Below are 18,955 nucleotides of genomic sequence, written 5' to 3'. Positions count from 1 at the left end.
GAGTTCTTAAGAGCGGACAATGAATTCAGGGCCCCAGGCCCAGCTCTGTAGCTGTAAGCACCGTGATTTGAGAAACACCAACTTCAACTTTCCCAGTGCAGAATCCTTTGAGAAGTATTGCAACACTAAGTTAAAAAAGCCACAAGAAAACTTCATTAAAACATCAGTTATGAGAACCAAAATAACCAACAGGAGAGGCACAGGTAAAGAACAGAAAGGCTTTATTATATGAGACATCATCTTATCGTTGCCACCATACTGGGAAAATCGCTGTGATCGCAGTTCAGGTAAGATTTGTATTTGGGGTCATTAGGTATCAGTGCCACAGAGTTGTGGCGTATTCTTGAACAGATTTTGATCTCTAAAACCCTGACTGGATTGTTACTGCTTTACTTTTGTACATCCTCCTTTCACTTCCTTGTTTGACAACAAATCCTCCAACAACTCAATGAAAGAGCAATCATCTCCACGGCACTTCTCTGCTATTATTTGTTTCCTAATCAGGCAAAAAAAAATATTCCTTTCAAATAACATGTTTTTTAAGCATCAACTTTTCATCAACAGGACAAATGTGATACAGTGAGACTGGGAACAGCAGCACTGCCTTGCCCCAGAAGTGCCCTTTCCAGACTGAGGACCCAAAATAACACTGTAACCAAACTCATCCCAATTTTCTATTTTTCTTATCATTTTTCTTACTCATTTCCAGGAACAGGCATGGTCAGAAGCAGCTCTTTCTCAGTAATCAATCATCTCAGCATAAGATGCTTCTTACCAGCAGGCACATGCACAGATCCACAACATGTGAGTATTCTCCTCTCAGTGTCAGTCTCATGTGCAAACAGTGGCTTCCTACAGACACCCGAATGCCTGCTGCCATGAGGATTGTATGGTGCACGTGAGAATAGGCACAGGACTAGGAGTACTGCAAAAGGTAGGAGATCTCACCATACTCGTGCTTCTGGTTCCTCTCCCTTCCAAATGATTTGTATGTTTTTTAGTAAGATCTGAACAGAAAAGCGTGGTCTGCATTAAAGAGAAGGAAAAAACAACCAACGTTCTCCATAGCTTGGTCAATCTTACAATTCACAAGAAGAAAACAAATAGTGGTGTGCGTGTTCAAGTGCATACATTAACTATTACAACGGAGGAGCATAATTAAAAAAATAATTCTGTAACTTACACTGAATTAAAAAAATACTTTCTTCCTATCCAGCTCCAAAGAAGGTGTGGTAAATACTGGGTTGAATTTCAGCAAGTTACCCTATTCTCCATCTTCTGGCTTCAAATAACATTTGAAAAAAGCAAAGTCAACTATGGTTTTTGATAGGAGGAGGTCTTATTTCACAGCAAACTGTAGCTTTCTTGTTCTGATCACTGGGACACTCTTCCTGTACCTGCATCCCATCCACCCTAAGCACGCCTCCTCCGCTGCCACAGGGCAGCCCTGAATAAAACTGGTGCACAGCTGCTTCCTCCATTGTGTGCCATTCCATGAGCTCCAAAAAGGGCAGAAGTGGGGTGCAGCTAACAGAGAAAGGGGAACAGTACCAGTGCTACTTTATCCGATTAAAAATGGCCAATATAATATCTAATAACTAACTTCAATTTGTTGGCAGGCACATTATTGGTCTTTGTACTAGAAAAAATCCTTCTAAGGTAAGTCTGCTTAGCCTCACCTGGAACAGTTTGACAGCAAGCATAAAGCACTTGTAAACTACAAACCATCAGGGAGACCATTTGAATTGAAAATCCCACAAAGGGGGAAATACCTAAGCTGAAAACTCATGCTCAGTAAGTTCATGGTTTGATATCCAGCCCCTCACATCTTTCCCTATGCAGAGGGGGGATTGGCCTTTCCTCTGCCTTTCTGGAGTTACCCATTCTGGCACCCACTAGCAGTGTGTGCACGGTGGTGCTGATTCATTTACTCACTTTGTCACCAGTGCCAGCACTGCGAATTTAAGAGTGTCCCTGTTTCTTCTTACCATGTTCTCTAAGAGTTTGGGTTAGAGATTTGGGCACTGCTCTGCAGAACAGTTTGAATTCTACAACTGATGTCTTTCAGACTCCCCCAGGACATTTATGTGATGTATAAAACAGTATTTCTAGACAAATATCTAAGTCAGGATTCTCCTCAGGGGGAAGTTCTTACAGCACAGAACACCTGTATAAAACCACAGGAGGCAGAAACAATCCCAGCCTGGATCTCTAAAGAAGCAGTGCATACAGAGCTACTTTTCACTTCAGCACAGAAATACCAGTTGGGTTCCTGTATTTCAACTCTTCCAAGTCTGTGTGTTCCAGGGAGCAGACAATAATCCTACAGAATGAGGGAAGGAGGGTTTGAGGATTTTTAAGTTCATATAACTCCTGCAGCATCTTTAAAAAAAAAAATCAACACATGGACATGAACCATAAAACAAACAAAAAAACCCAACCAGCTCAGGGTAACTCAGCCTTGGAGCAAAATGTTTTCTTGTCAGTGTGTTAAACAAATGCAACTCAAATACTCAAAAATTCCAAAATCAATTTTGCAGTAATGTGTGAGAAAACAGGATGATGAAAGGACTGAATGTGAACTAAAGCTTAAGATCTAAGAACTCCGAAGTTTTTTATTCATGTGACAACATCTGTGTTTGAAGAAAAATAAAGTTAATGAAATGTACATGATGAAAAGCTTCCAAGTTTCCACAGATTCTTCTACAAACAAACAAAAACACATTCATGAATCAGTGAACCACAGCAATGATAAGGCCCTACCAGCTTGCAGATGGACTTGAGCTTCGAGCAAAGGAGGCAGGAGGGCACTTTTATCTCCAGTCAGACAGGCTGCGAGGAACGGAACAGTCAGATCCAATGTTCTGCTCCCTCTGTAGGCATTTGTATTTGGGATGGGCATTGACACAGATTGTGGTAGATTTACACGAAGTCAAACCCTCAGAAGTTGGGCAATAAATGAAGACAGGAAACGGAGATGAAGTAATGCTGGATTTGATTAAAAAAAAAAAAAAAAATCAAGGGCATACTGAGTCAATCCAAGGAGAATTGCTGACTGAAAGCTTGCTGATGAAACAGCATCCCAATTGAAAGCACAAATTTGGAGCCTTTTAAAATCACCTAGAAAAATTAACTCCAGCAGTTGGGCTTAGGACTTGGGTTCTAGCCAACAGCACACTGGGCTGCATTTTCCAGGTTCTCAAGTAAGATCTGAGGCTAACACAGGATCTTCATCAGTGGTGGAGGCAGCAACAGCTGAAGGAGCAGGATGGGCTTTTCCAGTGGATTCTGAAGTTTTGTTTCCAAAATGCTGAATTCCATCATGGGCTCTTTCATCTCCACCACAGGTGCAAAAGAACGGTAATGCTAATTCCAGCAATCCAGATCTTATTTCATATGCAGAAATTAACCCAAAGGCAAGTAATAAAAATGCATACATCATCCCATTCAATTATTCAGCAGTTTTGCAGACATACCGGAAAAAAAAAAACAAACAAACCTAGCTTTCAATATAAAAATTGTCTATGAAACAGTCTAACTTGAATTTTTCTCCATGGATCATAATTCCACATGTGCTGCTGCATCTGTAGAAGAGGAGAGAAGAATAAGTACTCCATTTCCAGCTTCCTCAGTCTGCAGATCAGTTTGAAACTTGACATTTAAATCCTAGACTCTCATTATTTGCAAGATTACCAGTGACTGAAGAACATTCCTACTCACTGTGTATAGCAGCACTTTATACGGGCAAAGGTAAGGCCGGGTTCATGGCACTGCATGAACAGTGAGGATCTTTAATGGAACTGAAAAAAGGGTGAAGCATATTTCTCTGTTCTCTAGGTCTCAGCATCAAGCTAAGTTGCACCTGCCTCACTTAGCAAGGTGCTTCTGTCCCAATGAAAAAAGCCCTTCCACAGTGCAGGCTTACAGCAAATGAGTGTGAGGCTTTATCCCAGTCCAAACAGGTAGGAGGAAAGTCAGAAAATTAGGAAAACAACCAGAAATATTACCTTGTGTGTGTTGTCCTGACATCTGAGCTGGTGACCCTGTTTCTTTTTCTTTCTGGAAAAGATTATGGAGCTGTTTGATTTCTTGATCATAGTCCTGCCACTCTGGAACGATACGCATTGCTGCCTGCAGCTTGGGCTCTTTGGTCATTGGGTTATTACACTGCAAAGAAAACATACAAACTGTTCAAACACTTTATGTATAAATAAGCTTTACTTACTGAATAGAGGGATGCTTCCCCCTAGTGGAACTGATGGATTGTTGGTGAGCACTTAGTACAAGCCAGTATTTTAGCTAGGCTAGAGCATAATGTCTCTTTTCTAACTCATAATGCTCTAGGTAAGAAAAATATATAGAAGAAAAAGGAAAACAAAATGAAGAACTGAAAACATCAAAGAAACAACAGAGGGTAAGGCACCTATATCTGGGGTGGGGAAGCGCCTCTGAGTTGGTCATGGCCTCTTACTGAGACATAGGAATGAAGGAGCCATTCTATACTTACCAGATCAATGGTTTTTGCTCTCTTCTTTGAGGAATCATCACACCACGTTTCACACCAAAGCCACTCCTGTGGCAGCGATTTGATTGGCACCTGGTGGATCATGTTGTTGGGCAAATCCTGCAGTGAAGAATGAGACTGAGCAGCAGTTTCCATGGTGCAGGGCAGGTGGTGAACAGTTGTCCCACCACACAGCACTGAGAAGTTTTGTAACTTCTGAAAATAGAGGTTTTTTTTCCCCAGAGCAAATGAATGGCCATCTATCAACTTTCACTTCAAACAAAGTCCTTTGGAATACAAATAAAAGACTGAACAATACAACCGTTAATCTTACCTTATTGAAAATGAGGCTAAGAGTAAAAGGGATTAAAGTTGTAAAGTGAATCCAGTATCACACCTGTACTGGATCAGTTTGGAAGACTGTTCTCAAGTGAATAAAAGCATTGTGTTGCTTTTCCACATATGACAGTACAAGCCTTATTTCCACATATCCAAGTCAGTACACAGCACAGCGCTTGGGGCCAGACAGCTCAAGAAGCAAGTATTCAGCTGTGTGATGTATATGCCTCGGAGTATACCAGAGAAACGGACAGTCTGAAGGCACGTAAGAGGAAGGTGCTGTTCCACCCACCATTTGCATTCCATTCTATGCTTATCTATCTCATTTGAAGGCAGGGAGTTACTGGGACTGCCACTGGCATCAGGCAGTGACAGAAGTTTGGCCAGGAAAGAAACGATCCTCACCTGCCATCAGGTCACAGTATATACTAAGTACATACAATAAATACACACCTGATCCAGGTTAGACAGACTGTTAGGATCCTGACTGAGACCCTGGTACTGTCCTCGGAGGCGGTCTCCAGCTGCTATCTTTCTGAACTTCTTCAGATCCACAACATACAGAGCACTGCATGGAGATAACACAATTAGCAGTGACATTTGACTGATGGGTGAATTACCAAAGCCTCAGACTCTGAGATTCAATACATCAAAACAATTTGATATACTGCCACTGAGAATTATCTAACACAAGGCAGGAAAGCAGTTCTAACTAAAGTCATGGAACACACATAAAAATTACTCAACGAATCTATCTCAGCTTTGCTGTCAGGCAGTCGCTTCTTCCAACATTTGTTGTTATCAAATAAAGATGCCTGTTTAGTTAATGCTTCAGTTCTTCGTCTGGAAAAGCTGAATCACACTGAAATTAACTCCAGTGCCCCTAGAGCTTGCAATTGGACCAGAGGCAATGGAACCTTGAAGCAATAGGGAGCAAAAAGTGGTTCAAAGCAGCTAGCTCTCTGCTAACTGATTACGAACAAAAGTTTTCCACTTCCATTTTGAGGAGACAAAAATAAACAATTCTTCGGTACCTGATGTGGTATTTTCTTCCAGCTAAGTGACTTGCCCAGTATCCTGACTTCCAGAACCTGTAGCCATCCATCTCTCTTCTACTGTCACAGAATGGAGTATATCCATAAGGAGCACCATCTAGATTGAAATCTCTCAATTCCTTTAGATCTGTGCGCACAATCTGAAGCAGAAGGATATTTTATCTGTCAAAGCCTGTCAAGGGCTATTTTGATAAGCTAGTTAGGATTTAGTTCAAACTGAGCAGCTAATGAGAGAATTACCTTTTACTCTGACATCTGCATTACCATAGATAGTACAAAAACAAGACACCAGAGGTGTTCCCTCTCCCATTAGAGTTGGATCAACTGAACTGGAGTTTCAAGTACTCTGACAAGGGTTTGTTTGGCAACTGAGGTGCCACGTTATTGCTTAGAAAGCAGCTGTAGTTCTCACTGTAAGTGAATTTTCCTATGATCCTTTGTTTCCTTTCCTCTTTAAAGTCTGAAAACCCTTCATGGATGAATGTTTTTTAATTCAGTCCCTCAGACGCAGATGCTGCAGCTGTAGTACTACTCTAAAAATTCTGGTTGAAACAAACTGTATTAACGTATATTTTTTAAACAGAGAAAAAAAAAAAACACAATACACTAAGAACAGCATAGCTTGGAATTTATCCTAGGTGATACTTATGCTGAAGTTACAATGGTTCTTAAGTGACACAGGATCATACTGTCTATATGCCAGAATGCCTAGGGAATTTTATATTTATGTATTGATAATCTGTACTTCACAATTTCATATACGTTTGAAGGAGTGTTTTTGGCAGTTCTCACTGCACACGCATCCCCAGTGTTCAAAGTGTTTGAACGCATCCCCAGTGTTTCAAAGCTGGCAGTAAGCACAGACAAAGCCACCAGGACACTGCTTGCTTTGCAGCACAGCACGGCTTTGTGCACGAGGGAACTGCCTTCTGGCTCCTCTGAAAGCCATTCAGATCTGGCCAAGCTAAAATCCAGCAGGAGTGGGAGGAGGAGAGTGCCTGGGGACTGAGGAAAACACTGTGTGTGGTAAGTGACCTGCAGGCTTGGGGAACAGAGCTGGAACCGCACAAGTGTCAGGACGAGATGGAATCTGTTTGGCAAACTAGCTGGAATCACAGCAGCAAGTGAATGAGGAGCCAGCCAAAAGTAAGAGACAGGCCAACAAAACCAAGCTTTGTGGGAACATGCTGGAAAACAAGCACTCGCTGAAGCATGCTAGAATTACAGAATCAGCATTCAGTCATGCCTGCAAAGTGCTCAGATTTGCAACTTCTGTGATACAGAAATTGTATTCTAGAACATACTATTCCTATAGGGAAAAAGGGAAAAGATTGAGTAACTCCACCCTGCGTTACCTGATCAGCATCCACAAATAAGATTTTATCAACAGCTAATGGGAAGAGCACGTCTAGAAAGAGGATCTTGTAACCCCAGATGATTCGCTGTTTCTCCGTTTGCTGGTGAAGCCAACGTGGCCATTTGTACTGGACGAGCTCATACTGGAAGTTATACTTCTTTGCCATGTATGGGATGAACTCCTGAAGAGGGAGGAGGGAAAAAACGGAGCTCATCTCAGTTCTTTGCTCCTCTGCTGGAAAAAGAAAAGCGCACTACAAGAGATAGACTCCCATCCCATAATAAAACGTTAGGGAAGAACTGGGAGAAATGCTTTACTAGAACAACGTGGCCCACTGTCAAATCAGGCAATGTTCTCATCTGTGAGGCTTCCTCCGACACCAGGACAGCACAGATGTTGCTGAGACATACTGGCAGAACACAGCTGCTTGCAAGGAAGGGGGAACCACACTGCTGCACCTCCCAGGAGCAGCCACAGCACAGCCCACAGCTCTTGCAGCAACACAGGCACTGCTAGCTATTTCCCCTCGAGCTCACAAGCAGGTAAGTTTCTGTAACACTGCTACCTAGGATGAAGTGCTGGAATTTGCTAATTCTTGAAATACAGTTTTGTTGCTCATTTACCTCCGCATCCTGTGTTGAATCCTTCATGAGGAATCACAGATAATTGATAAATACTTCCAGGTGTACTCATCCAGAGCCCGAGGCACTCTAGCATACACAGCTTATGTATTCTCATCCAACTGAACATGTGCTTTTAACACCTCTTCTTAGGGAGCTCTCTCCAGTACCTAGTTATAGCCCTTGCTTCCCTGCTAAGTATTTTCCTATGCTCTTTCATCCCTCATGTATCAGACACAAGTCTACAGCCCCAATTTTCATCTTGAACTCTGCACCTTGCTCACACAAATCACAAAAAAACCAAGTTGAAACCCAAGTATCATTGTCCAATTACATGCTGTTCTCTTAAATATTTATCTTTGGGACAAGTCCACTCTCAGCCTGACTTCCTTCTAAAAGACAGTTTGTTTCTTTGTGAAAACAGAAGGTATACAGACAGGTAACTGCACATATGGTTACATAATGATATGATGCACAACTTGAAATATTTTTCTTATTTACTTTTCCCACCACAGAAGACATTTCTAATCAGTAACAAACCTTGAATGTAGGTGACAAGTAGTTCTTCAAAAACCAAAACTTTAAGGGAGTCTTAGTGTGTTTCAGCACAGACAACATCATTATGCTATCAAGAGAAAAAGAGAAAACATTTGGAGGAATAACTACCATGTGCTGGAGGTCAGCTGCACACAGATCTCTAATTGCTGTTTCACATTATTAGACCAACTATGGTACATCAGGTTACTGAGCTGGCTTTCTGAATCTGCTGACAACACAGGTTCAGATTCTTTTCCAGAGCAACTACAACTTATACATTCTTAACAAAACATTCCTATCCAAATTTTTTTGTAGTGAGAAATTCCTGGGATAGACTGAATTTACTAGATAGGATATTGCTATTCTGAATCTGAACACTGTACAGACAGAAGTTCCTGTTGTCAAGGACCTCTGCACTGCTATGGTTGTGGTTTGGGTTTTTTGACTGATTGGTTTTCGTTTGGGTTTTGGTTTTGTTTGGTTTTAAATATTCTTGCAAATCGTAATCTTTTTACTTGTAAACAGCAGAGCACATTCACCATTTGAAACCCCAGAGGATAAATTCCGAACTCACCGTAGGAATCTTTCATATAAGTGTCCTGAAGCCACAGAGAATATATTTAATACATCGTCTTTATCCTGTTTCACATCTTCATTCTTTTGTCCTCCTGTGAATCCCCTGAAAGGACAAATGTATTCATGAAAGACGAGGTAGCAAGGCATAGAAAGACTACAAAGACTAAAAATTACTACAGTGCTGTTTGCTATCGTCTGTGCATCACAGTCCACAAGACAGAGCAGTGCAGACACAAATACAGAAACCTACTAGCTTGCAATTGGAAGATGCCTGGCTGAGATGCAGCTCCTGGAAACACGCAATGCTTTTAGACTTCCCTGCAGCATGCGTGGTAAGGGAACGCAAGCAGGACAAAGCAGTATTCATCTCTCTAGAAGCCAAAGGGTCTTACAAAGGATACAGTTCCAATGAGTCAAGCCCTAAGTTCAAGCTATTCTAATAGATGGCTATGGGCTGTCACAGACCCATCTGTATCATCAGAAGAACAAACAGCTTTCCAGTTCAACAGACTTGCAGGTTATTATTGAATTCATTTTTACCATTTGAGAGATTCCCAAAATCCAGATTCGTTCTCACTGGTGCCATCACTCAGTAGATCTTCATTCATCATGTCTAGTTTTTTCTGAACCTGTGAAAGCATAACACTGCTTGAGAGAGTAGAATTAGGTACTGGGCAAACAGCTCTGGAGCACTTTTAGCCTCGGTTTGAATTGTGTCCAATTAGCTGCTATGTAACCTAAGCTGTATGGAGAAACAGCTCAGCAGGGAACTGGCATCAGACACCGAGGGCGTGCCAGTCTAAATGGTTAAAAACACTGCTCAGAGGTATTCAGGGATCATCCTTGATGAAGGAAATTGGCAAAGAAGCAGCTCAAACAAAGCGGCAACACAGTAAAAAAAAAAAAAAAACCAACAAAAAAAGCCAAAGACAACACCTCAGAACTGCTGTGTGTGTTTCTAAGAGGTGTTATTGGACACTGAGACTCCAAGGCAGGAAAAAACAACAGGAAAACATCCCAGAATTACTCTAACACAAGTAAATCCTGTGGGTTAGTATGAGCCAGAAGTGGCACAACCATCATTTATCAGTTGTCTGCATTAAATGTTCCGGCTATATGAGAAGCAACCCTGATAGAAGAGTAAATTTATAATTTGCCTCACCTGGTAATACATTGGCTGAGTGAATACTGTGAGTGTTTACCACTTACATAAAGGACTTAAAAAAAAAAAAAAAACTGTCATTTTTTTATGTCATAAGCACACGTGAGCCAGTAAAATGTGAGCATAACTATTTCTTATGTGCATACAAAGAGCACAGCAGCTGCATCATTCTCTCCTGTGTCAAAAGAAACAAACCCAAGTCTATAGATAATTCCCTCCATAACAGATGCTGTAATGTGAACTTTGCCAACTGACTCTAATTCAGCTTGTAGGAAGGCATCACCAGGCCCTCAGTTTCTTCCCCCAGTGCAGCTCAAGCAGTCTGTTTTTAAGAACAGCTCTGTGTTTTTAAACTCACCTTCACTTTAATAATTTTGCTCTTGAAGTTGTTGAGGACGACAATAACTTCATCAGCTTCAGGTGGAGAGTCTGTGCCATCGTGGCTGAAAATACATTTGAACACTTTACTACAAAGTAGAAATAAGTTCTTTACGTCTTCTACATGTTTTCCAACACAGTATTAAAGCTGAGCATTGCAAGACAGGTTTGAGCTGTGACAACAAAGTAACAAATACAGACATGTTCCAATACATACTGAAACACAGACTGGGTTTGGTAAAGGAATGAATTTCTTTCAATTTCTTTCATCTCACACAACTTACGCACGGTACAGAATGCAATCTGCCAGCCTATTCACTGCACGTGGGCAAGTGAACTGTTAGATTCACATGTTATGGGGCCAGTATGATTTAAAAGATTTCCCAAAAAAGAGACCAAAATATTTCTTGTGCTGTCCCACCTGTAGATCCTGTAGATATCTTCAGATCTGCCCTTCCTGAGCCTTAGAGTCCATGCACCAGGATTGGCCTTTAACTGGAAGTAACCCTGTAAAAGGAAAAGAATATCTGTCTGTTTCCAGAAAACACAAACAAGTCTGTAAGTCTTGTATTTTGTCCCACTGATTTGATTTGTATTTGGAAATAGTTACTTGTAACCCAGCTGACCAACCTAACCATAAGGACCCTCTGAACTAGGAAAAACAAACCCTACATAAACCAAAAACTTCCATTTTTTTTTCATAAGAGACAATTATTAAAACATCCAGCATTAGATGACAAAGTCTTCAAGACACCTTGAAGACACTCAACAGTGCAATCCCAAATTTGCTTCTGCAAAAGCTTGCCTTTGTGAAGGAGTGGATGCATTTCTAAGCACTGGTTGGTAAGTACCCTGCAGCCTGTGAAAGGTCTGCCTACAAAACATGAGGTTATCCATGGTGAAGCTAGAGAGAGGTATTTCAGCTACAGCAGGAAGCAGTAACACAGGTTCTATGTCACAAAATCTCTCTCCTAAAAACCCTACAAAATTACAGTGTAAAACTCCAGTAGGAGTTTACGATGCTGAACTCCATAAGAGGAACATCTCTGCTTGGAATAAAGGCTGAGGGAGTTGGGCTTGTTCAGCCCAGAGAACAGAGGGCTCCGGGGAGATCCCACTGCAGCCTTCCAGAACTTGAAGGGAGCTCGTTGAAAAAGACAAGGCATGTTCCTGGTCTCTCAGGTCCCTTCATACCCCTTCATAGTACAGACTGTGAGGAAGAGGATTAGTAGATACAGCACTGTATACCATGACACACACACTTCAGCTTATCAAATGAGCCGTGACCTCCAAATGACCTCCAAGTCATCAAGCACATGGAATGTGTTCATACAAAAAATAAGGCTCACCTCCCCTTCTATAGTTATCAATATCACATCACTATAGAATACAACTTGGCTAAGGCAAGAAGAAATACAAAACTAAGTGTAAGAATTTTAAAATAAACAGAGGGAGCATACAGTTTTTCCTTACGTGCTCTTTAAGTTGTATAATGCATTTAGATTAAAAAAAAAATTGACAGTTTATTTCAGTTTTTCACTAATATTATCTATCAAGAAAATATCGCCATGCCAAACTTCCCTTGCCATAATTTCAGTCCATGACCTCTCACAGTCCAGCGTGGATTAAAGACAGCTGCAGGGAACAATCATGTACTTGGACTGCTGACTCTTTTCCCCACCTACATCAAGAATTTCCTGTTCTTTCATGCTTCCTTTGTTTTCTACAACACTGATCAACTGAGGAACAACGTGGTTCCGATACATCTGCCAGCAACTGTGGGATGTTAGTAATGTCATGTACCCACAGCCCACGTACTTGGAGATACTTAATGCTTTATGCAGGTGGTTGTGCTGACTGCAGAACCGCAGTTATGCACTGCCAAATGGAATCATATGCTTACCAAGTTGGCCATAACAATGGTATCCACGATGACAGGATTGGTTGAGGTTCCCAGGGTAAACTGGAGGCCCCGAGGTGGCTGCCCAGTGGTGATATCATAGCAGTGTCCTTCCAGAAGCAGATACTCCAACTCATATTCCGCAGCAACAACATTATCCACCTGTAAGAAGATATTGCTGAACTCAGCCGTAGTACAGAAGTGCAGTTTATTTTAGTGATCCAGTTACTCTCCAAGATAGTCATAGTAATTAACTGGCACTTACTTTACCAGAGTAGTTCTATTGAGTGAATACCCAGAAACCCTCAAAGAGCATGTCTCCATTGAGCATGCATTGTTAAGGCTGTTCCTCACCAAAAACCTCTGGTTCCTGACTGGCTGGATGTCAGGGTAAGAAAGGGAAGGACTGTTGCCCTATTTTACAGTCCTTTTTATACTTGTTGTGGGTTTAATCAATAGGTTGGTACTCAGAACGGTGCTTTGAGCATGCCTGCAGCATCTACTGTTCCTCTCTCAGGCTTCCAACTCATTTAAACGGAGGTGGGGGCTATCCGGAAGCCAGCTAAATAATGGCTTACTACAAGGGAAGAGTATTTGGTCACCTCCTTAAGTAATTCACTTCACACCCTGAAGTCCAGTACTTTCTAACTTTCAGCTCCGTGTTCTCAATGCACATCATTACATGCCAGTGTGGCACATCTGTAACCACTTCGCAGCCCACTACTTGTAGAGCTTCTAACAACGAGTAGAGACCAAGTTAATTGCTAACAGCAAGAAGTTAATAATTAGCACTAACTTATCTATCCTACTGAAGACGAAATGAGAATCATTGACTTGTATGTACAAATATTCCTCCTCTGTTTTTAAAATCATTTCTGTACTCACCTCCAGCTCCTTGGTTTTTCTCAGAATTTTATCTTTCTGTATGTGGGGCAGAAGCCCAGGTCAATATTCTGAAGGTCCAACTCATGGCCTGTTTCAGCAGCAGTCAGCTCCTAAAACTACTGCAGAGTGCGTTTCTACTGCACCACTTCTACTGTTCTGTTGATACCAGAAATCCTTTTGTGGAGCAAGCATGCATTTCCTGCTACCAAAAGCCATGAAATGAACAGGTAGCTAAAGCCTGATCTGTCACTTCTCAGTGCAATAAAAATAAGTAGGATTGGCTTACTAGAAATGAGATGCAGATCTTATCTTCCTTTATGATATTAGCTGTACAGAGCTCTAATAGGAAATACTTTTTTAATTCATAAATGAAAATAAATATATTTAAAGTGTAACAGAGTTTCTTTGTTTCCAGCTCAGGACATTCTGAAATAACATATATATACACACACACACATTTGGAATGGATCTATATACACACTCAAAGCAGCACTTCTGCAGGATCGTCTTCCAGCATTGCTCACCCTGGGGCACCCTCCAGGCATCCATGATTAACTGAGGGCAGCAATTTGTCACTGAGCTTTGGTTCATCTGCAGCCCTCTTATAGAGTTTCTAGAGGTCTGCAACCGTGACAAGTGTTGAGATCAACTCCTTCATGTTTATTACTATTTTGAAATTCTAAATTTCTTTCCAATTAGAAAAATAACCCCTGGAAAAATAAGAACGTGTAAATGCAACAGTAACGTGCTGCTTTCATTTACCTCCTCTAAGTAAATATTATCAAGGTCATACGGGGTTCTGACAGATTCCACCATCCAGCTCTCAGGAGTATTTAGGTTCAAGGTGAATAGTGGAGACTGAGGCATATCCAAAAACTTGGCGATTGGTCCAGAAGCAAAGCTGTTATCTGCTGTGAAAGAAGTTTCCATCTCCAAAACGTAGCGATAAAAGCTGAAATTCCAGAAAGAAAAGATTTTAACATACTTCTGCCAAACTTGGCTAATACTTCATATGCTCAGAACTTGCTGACAGCACCAGTTTTCCCAGAGCTCCAACGTCTCCAAGAATCACTATATAGAATTTTTATTCCCTACTGTGTACAGGAGGCATTTCCCAAAGCAACATGCTTAGAACAAGCAGAATTTTCGCCTTGGAGGACAAAGCAGAGTGTGCATGGATCAGCCATAAGGATCAGTAAGTGATATAATCTTGCTCATATGCATAAAAACCCACCCGTAAACCAGCACCACTATCTCATACCACCCACAAATTCCTGGATTCTCTGTGGCAACTCATGTTATTGCACTTAAGCTTCAGCTTAAGCAGTTATTGAGACCTTCTAATATTTCAAGGGTTTTAACTTTCTCTGGGTTGACTGTGTTTTGTTGTTGTTGCTGTAGCTGTTGTTATTGTTAATATGGGGTGTTGTTTTGGCTGGTTGGTTGAGTTTTGGTGAGGATGGAATTTTTTTGGAGGGATGGAGAAGCAGGAAAATGGGAATTAAGGGCTTGAGAGACACAGCCCAGCAGAGCTGTGGAACCTGGTGTAAGGGGGGTTTTCTCCACCAGGCTACATTCCAGCTTGTGACAAGGCTTCCAGACAGCCATTGCCAGCTTCACTACAAAAAGCATATGCTTCTGCTTCCACACTGCTCTTTTTCAGGTTATCAGGTAGGTTGTTGCTTTGTTTTAACACTGTAATGGCATTGCTTACCTTTTTAGAGGCATGTCAGAAAGTTTTGACTGGCAGTTCATAAACACCCTTAGGTTCATGTTTATCAATTGGTTCAAGACCTACAGTAACAAGAAAGAGACATTCCTTAAAACTCTAACTAGGAAAGGAGACGCACAACCTGCTCATTCTCAAGCCTCCCTTTACCACACTCATCTGGTTGTAATTAGATCAGCCAAATGCTCCCTCAGTTACAGGCATTCTTTTTGGGATGCAGAGACTTTCTTCCTCAAGAATAACGATTGCAAGCTAAGCTGTCAAAGTGGTAAAATTAAAAGCTGTCTAGATGCATGATTTTGTTATTGTGTAGTACACAGTGATTTTGCAGAAATATGTATTTCAGCTGCATCATTAGAAGGCCACAGGTCACTGCAGAGTCAAGGAAGAAGACAAACATTTCAAAGTTACAGAATTGGAAAAGAAATCTGTTAAAATTGTTACAAAACACACGGCAATGCTGTATACATACCAAAAGTAAGGGAGCAAGTCTTTGAGCATCTCTGGTAACAGGATCAACAATGGCCACAACATCAAAATATGTCTCCCCCTCTTTTGGTCTTAGTTTAACTGCACTAAACAGAAGAAAAAAGAATTTTAAACTATCAAATGAATTGAATAAACAGGAAAAACACCATCCATCTCCTCTGAAGTCAAAGTACTTCCTAAATGCTGTGCACATTCCAAAACTGGACAGATAAACACAAATGTACATACACGTCCATACAGATAAGTAGACAGACATGTACACATCACGAAAACTGACCCCATTCTGAAAAGTGTTGAGGAATTCCTATTGCTGCTTGTATTTTTTTTTTAATGTTAAGTGTGACTTAAACACATGACAATGTTAAACAACAAGGAAGAGCTTATTGCTTAGCAAGCAGCAGCAATCCTATACCTGTATCGTTCTTCGAAAAATTGATATTCAATTCTTGCCTCTCCTTTTGGTTGAGCAGAAAGAAGAGCATCCACTTTCATTACCAAGTCACTAGCACTGAAGGAAAAAGAAAAGAGGTTTACAGGTATTCAGAAAAATGCACCCATATGTCATGTTTCTGTCAACTAGCAGCGAAAGAGAAGGCTGATAAAGCTGAACTGAATGAAGATACACAAGCTAACAGTTCTACTGCCTCTCCACACAAGCATTCTCCATATTTATAATATATTGGTTTGAGAAACAGAAGCATGGAAATAGATGATTGGCGCTTCCAAAACCAGAAATTCTGCCCAGAACATGGCATCCTTACTGTCCTCACCTTACTCTAAGGATTCTCTGAAGTAACTCTGAAGATTTCAACACGTTTAAGGGCTACTCTAGCACCGAGAATTTAAATGGCTTGCAGCCTTATCACTGAGAGTACCAAAGGGTTTGGCTGACACGGAAACTGCTCTCATTTTAGGGTTCAACAGTGCTGCAGGCACTGCAGCCCTCAGCCTCACCAACCTCTCTCAGGCCTATAAGAGATTCAGATCAAACCCTTCTTTCACAGCAGCCTTTTTAAACCATGTCTGTTAAGTACTCAGGAAGCAACCGAGAAACTTCCAAGAGAGGGGGTTCCTATCATTAAGTCGTAATTACCTCAGACAATTTTTTCCTCATTATTATTCCCATAATTTTTCAGTCTAGTAATATGAGAATACCATATTTAATCTTAAAACGTAAAAGCTCTTGAAACTTCAATGAATATTGGTACATAGACGACAGCTTTACTGAGAAGCAATGCTGTAACAGAGGTCTTTCACAGGCAAGCACCATCACAGAAAGATGTAATGCTAAATAAGATGGAAATTATCATCTTACTGATAACCTCCATCCCCCAGCTCCCCTCCAGCACCCCACGCCTACAGACTTTGGTTCCACAGACCCTGGCATCCCTGATCCTGAAGACACCGTTGTTTTTTTTTTTTTAACAGCTCATCTACTATAAGAATTATCAACAACTGCAATTTTCATTCTCACCTCCCTTCCTCTTTTTTGGTTATTTCTCTTTAAGAAGTTAAAAGCAGTTTACAGGTTTCTGTAGCACTGACAGTGAAATAGGTTATTACGTTTGATATTGATAGGCCAGCAGCAGTTAGCTGAACTGCAGATATATTCAGAAAGCATACCCCGGTGTCTCATCTCCTTCCTTCTTCCTCTTTTAAATAGGTAACAGTAATACTAAACAGAAATTATGAAACCCTGGCATGTAGGAGGCAGATGATTTTAAAACAGTGTGTCAGCTAAGACTTAGCTAGAGGAAAAACCCACTAGAAGTCTGAAGGCTTTAATATTAACGAGCAATAAGCAAGCTTTCTCCAGGCTGCAGAAAGCCACATTATCAGGATAGCACCACTGTTTGCCAGCCTCTTCATGTTTACTTACAGATCTTCTTCAAATCCCAGCTGCTGAATTTGAGATTTGATTTTCTGTCCTGATGTCTTTAGGATGATATTCTCAAGGAGGTGGAAGTCATCCTGATTGAACATCTCGCCATCCTCTAATGGGCCAATTATCTTTTATACAGGGGGGGAAAAAAATGAGTTCAGCATTATTAGGTAAGAGCTGCTGTGAAAAAAAAAAAATCAAAGATATGTTAAATAAATGCTCCAGCTCAATCTTTACGGGCGTCAGCTGTTCAGGTGCATATTACTGTCAAAGGCAGCAAAGTTTAACAGATAATTCTATTTACAGCCATGAACAAAATACCCCAGATAAAGCCATAAAACAGATGTTTAGAATTTTCAATGAATGCTTGATTTGCAAAAATATGGCATATTAAATTATATGTGCAATATATCTTGAAAGGTTAACAGAATCCCAGGCCAATGGCAGTAGTCCAGCAAGTCTCACTCCTGTGGCCTTCAAAAGCTTAAAGTCCTACCTAGGCAACTCTTACTACTTTGCTACTGAGAGAGAAAAAATGCCACAACACATCACTTGAATTTTTTAACCCATGAAAGTATACAGCAGCCATGGGACCTCCCTTCTCCTCCCTGCCCCTAACAAGCAAGCAGGTGACAGAAGAAAACAAAACTGATTACTGGCAGTGAAATACTGCTGTTACATAATTTGCCTACATCTAAGTGGCTCTTGCAAGAAGAGCCGGTGGAAGAAATTAAGGCACCAATATCCAGTTCAATGCCCAATGAACTGAAGCAGCACGATTAAATTGATCATCCTTTCTGGCCCCTGGACTCAATTCAGTGACAGCAGGAGCTCAACTGTTACCAACAGATCTGAATTTGTATGCAACACCAACAACCAATGGCTCACAGTACCAAGAAGAGGTCACTGCACATCTGAACAAATAACTGGGAAGCAAGCCAGTGACCTGAAGGAGGCCAGCTCCCCGCAACCCATCCCTATGTCTGAAAGCACATCTGATCCCTGCTGCTCAAGGCCTGCATCTTTTCTTTCCCACGAGTGGAATCGCTTTCACCATCTGATCTCACCCTTCCATTGCTGATCACAGCCCTCTGCCCCTTCTTCAGCTTGAGAACATCTCTACAATATATAGCATGGGACAGAATGAAATCCACCTTGGGAGATTCAAAGGCTTCCTTAAAAATATTGGTATCCATACCCTGAAAGAAAAGAGTACTTGTCATTGAAATGTGAAAAAAAAAAATACACCTCTGAACACATTTTAAAATATATCTTTTTTTTGTTTCCATGCAAGAACATCTTCAAACACAGCTAAAATTTACCCCCAGGCCCCTTTTCCCGGTGGTCTTAAACCCAGTTCTTGCCTCTCAGTGAAGGGCCACAGCCCTACCCACTGTTGCTATTCAGACCACTTGTTCCATTCATTTGTTCTGAAGTGATTCTTGCCCAACCTCTTAAACCTACTTTGAGAAATGTATTTTTCCTCTGCAGTTTAAAGAGATCATGAGATTGAAGTTCTCCCCTAAACAGCAATAAACGACC

General features: G+C 41.1%; 1 protein-coding gene across 6 annotated transcripts in view; it reads right to left on the bottom strand.

Moving 5' to 3' along the window:
* Positions 1–204: 204 nt before the first annotated feature.
* The window catches only part of UGGT1 (UDP-glucose glycoprotein glucosyltransferase 1), a 40,590-nt gene continuing 21,839 nt past the window's right edge, over positions 205–18,955 (bottom strand). For all 6 annotated transcript variants that reach the window (XM_004936963.4, XM_015277178.3, XM_015277179.4 and 3 more), the window contains 18 exons: positions 18,481–18,612; positions 17,411–17,541; positions 15,944–16,039; positions 15,515–15,617; positions 15,028–15,107; positions 14,076–14,265; positions 12,432–12,590; positions 10,950–11,035; positions 10,509–10,593; positions 9,529–9,617; positions 8,987–9,091; positions 8,416–8,500; positions 7,254–7,436; positions 5,878–6,038; positions 5,297–5,411; positions 4,508–4,624; positions 4,008–4,167; positions 205–3,584 (listed from right to left, as the gene is read on the bottom strand). In XM_004936963.4, coding sequence (XP_004937020.2) covers positions 3,559–3,584; positions 4,008–4,167; positions 4,508–4,624; positions 5,297–5,411; positions 5,878–6,038; positions 7,254–7,436; positions 8,416–8,500; positions 8,987–9,091; positions 9,529–9,617; positions 10,509–10,593; positions 10,950–11,035; positions 12,432–12,590; positions 14,076–14,265; positions 15,028–15,107; positions 15,515–15,617; positions 15,944–16,039; positions 17,411–17,541; positions 18,481–18,612 — 2,103 coding nt within the window. In that variant the 3' untranslated portion in view covers positions 205–3,558. The remainder of the gene's footprint in view (positions 3,585–4,007; positions 4,168–4,507; positions 4,625–5,296; positions 5,412–5,877; positions 6,039–7,253; positions 7,437–8,415; positions 8,501–8,986; positions 9,092–9,528; positions 9,618–10,508; positions 10,594–10,949; positions 11,036–12,431; positions 12,591–14,075; positions 14,266–15,027; positions 15,108–15,514; positions 15,618–15,943; positions 16,040–17,410; positions 17,542–18,480; positions 18,613–18,955) is intronic.

Source organism: Gallus gallus, chromosome 9 (assembly GCF_016699485.2).
Source record: "Gallus gallus isolate bGalGal1 chromosome 9, bGalGal1.mat.broiler.GRCg7b, whole genome shotgun sequence".
NCBI classification, from domain to species: domain Eukaryota; kingdom Metazoa; phylum Chordata; class Aves; order Galliformes; family Phasianidae; genus Gallus; species Gallus gallus.
Note: the sequence above shows the minus strand (reverse complement) of the source record. Positions and strands in the feature narration are given on the sequence as shown.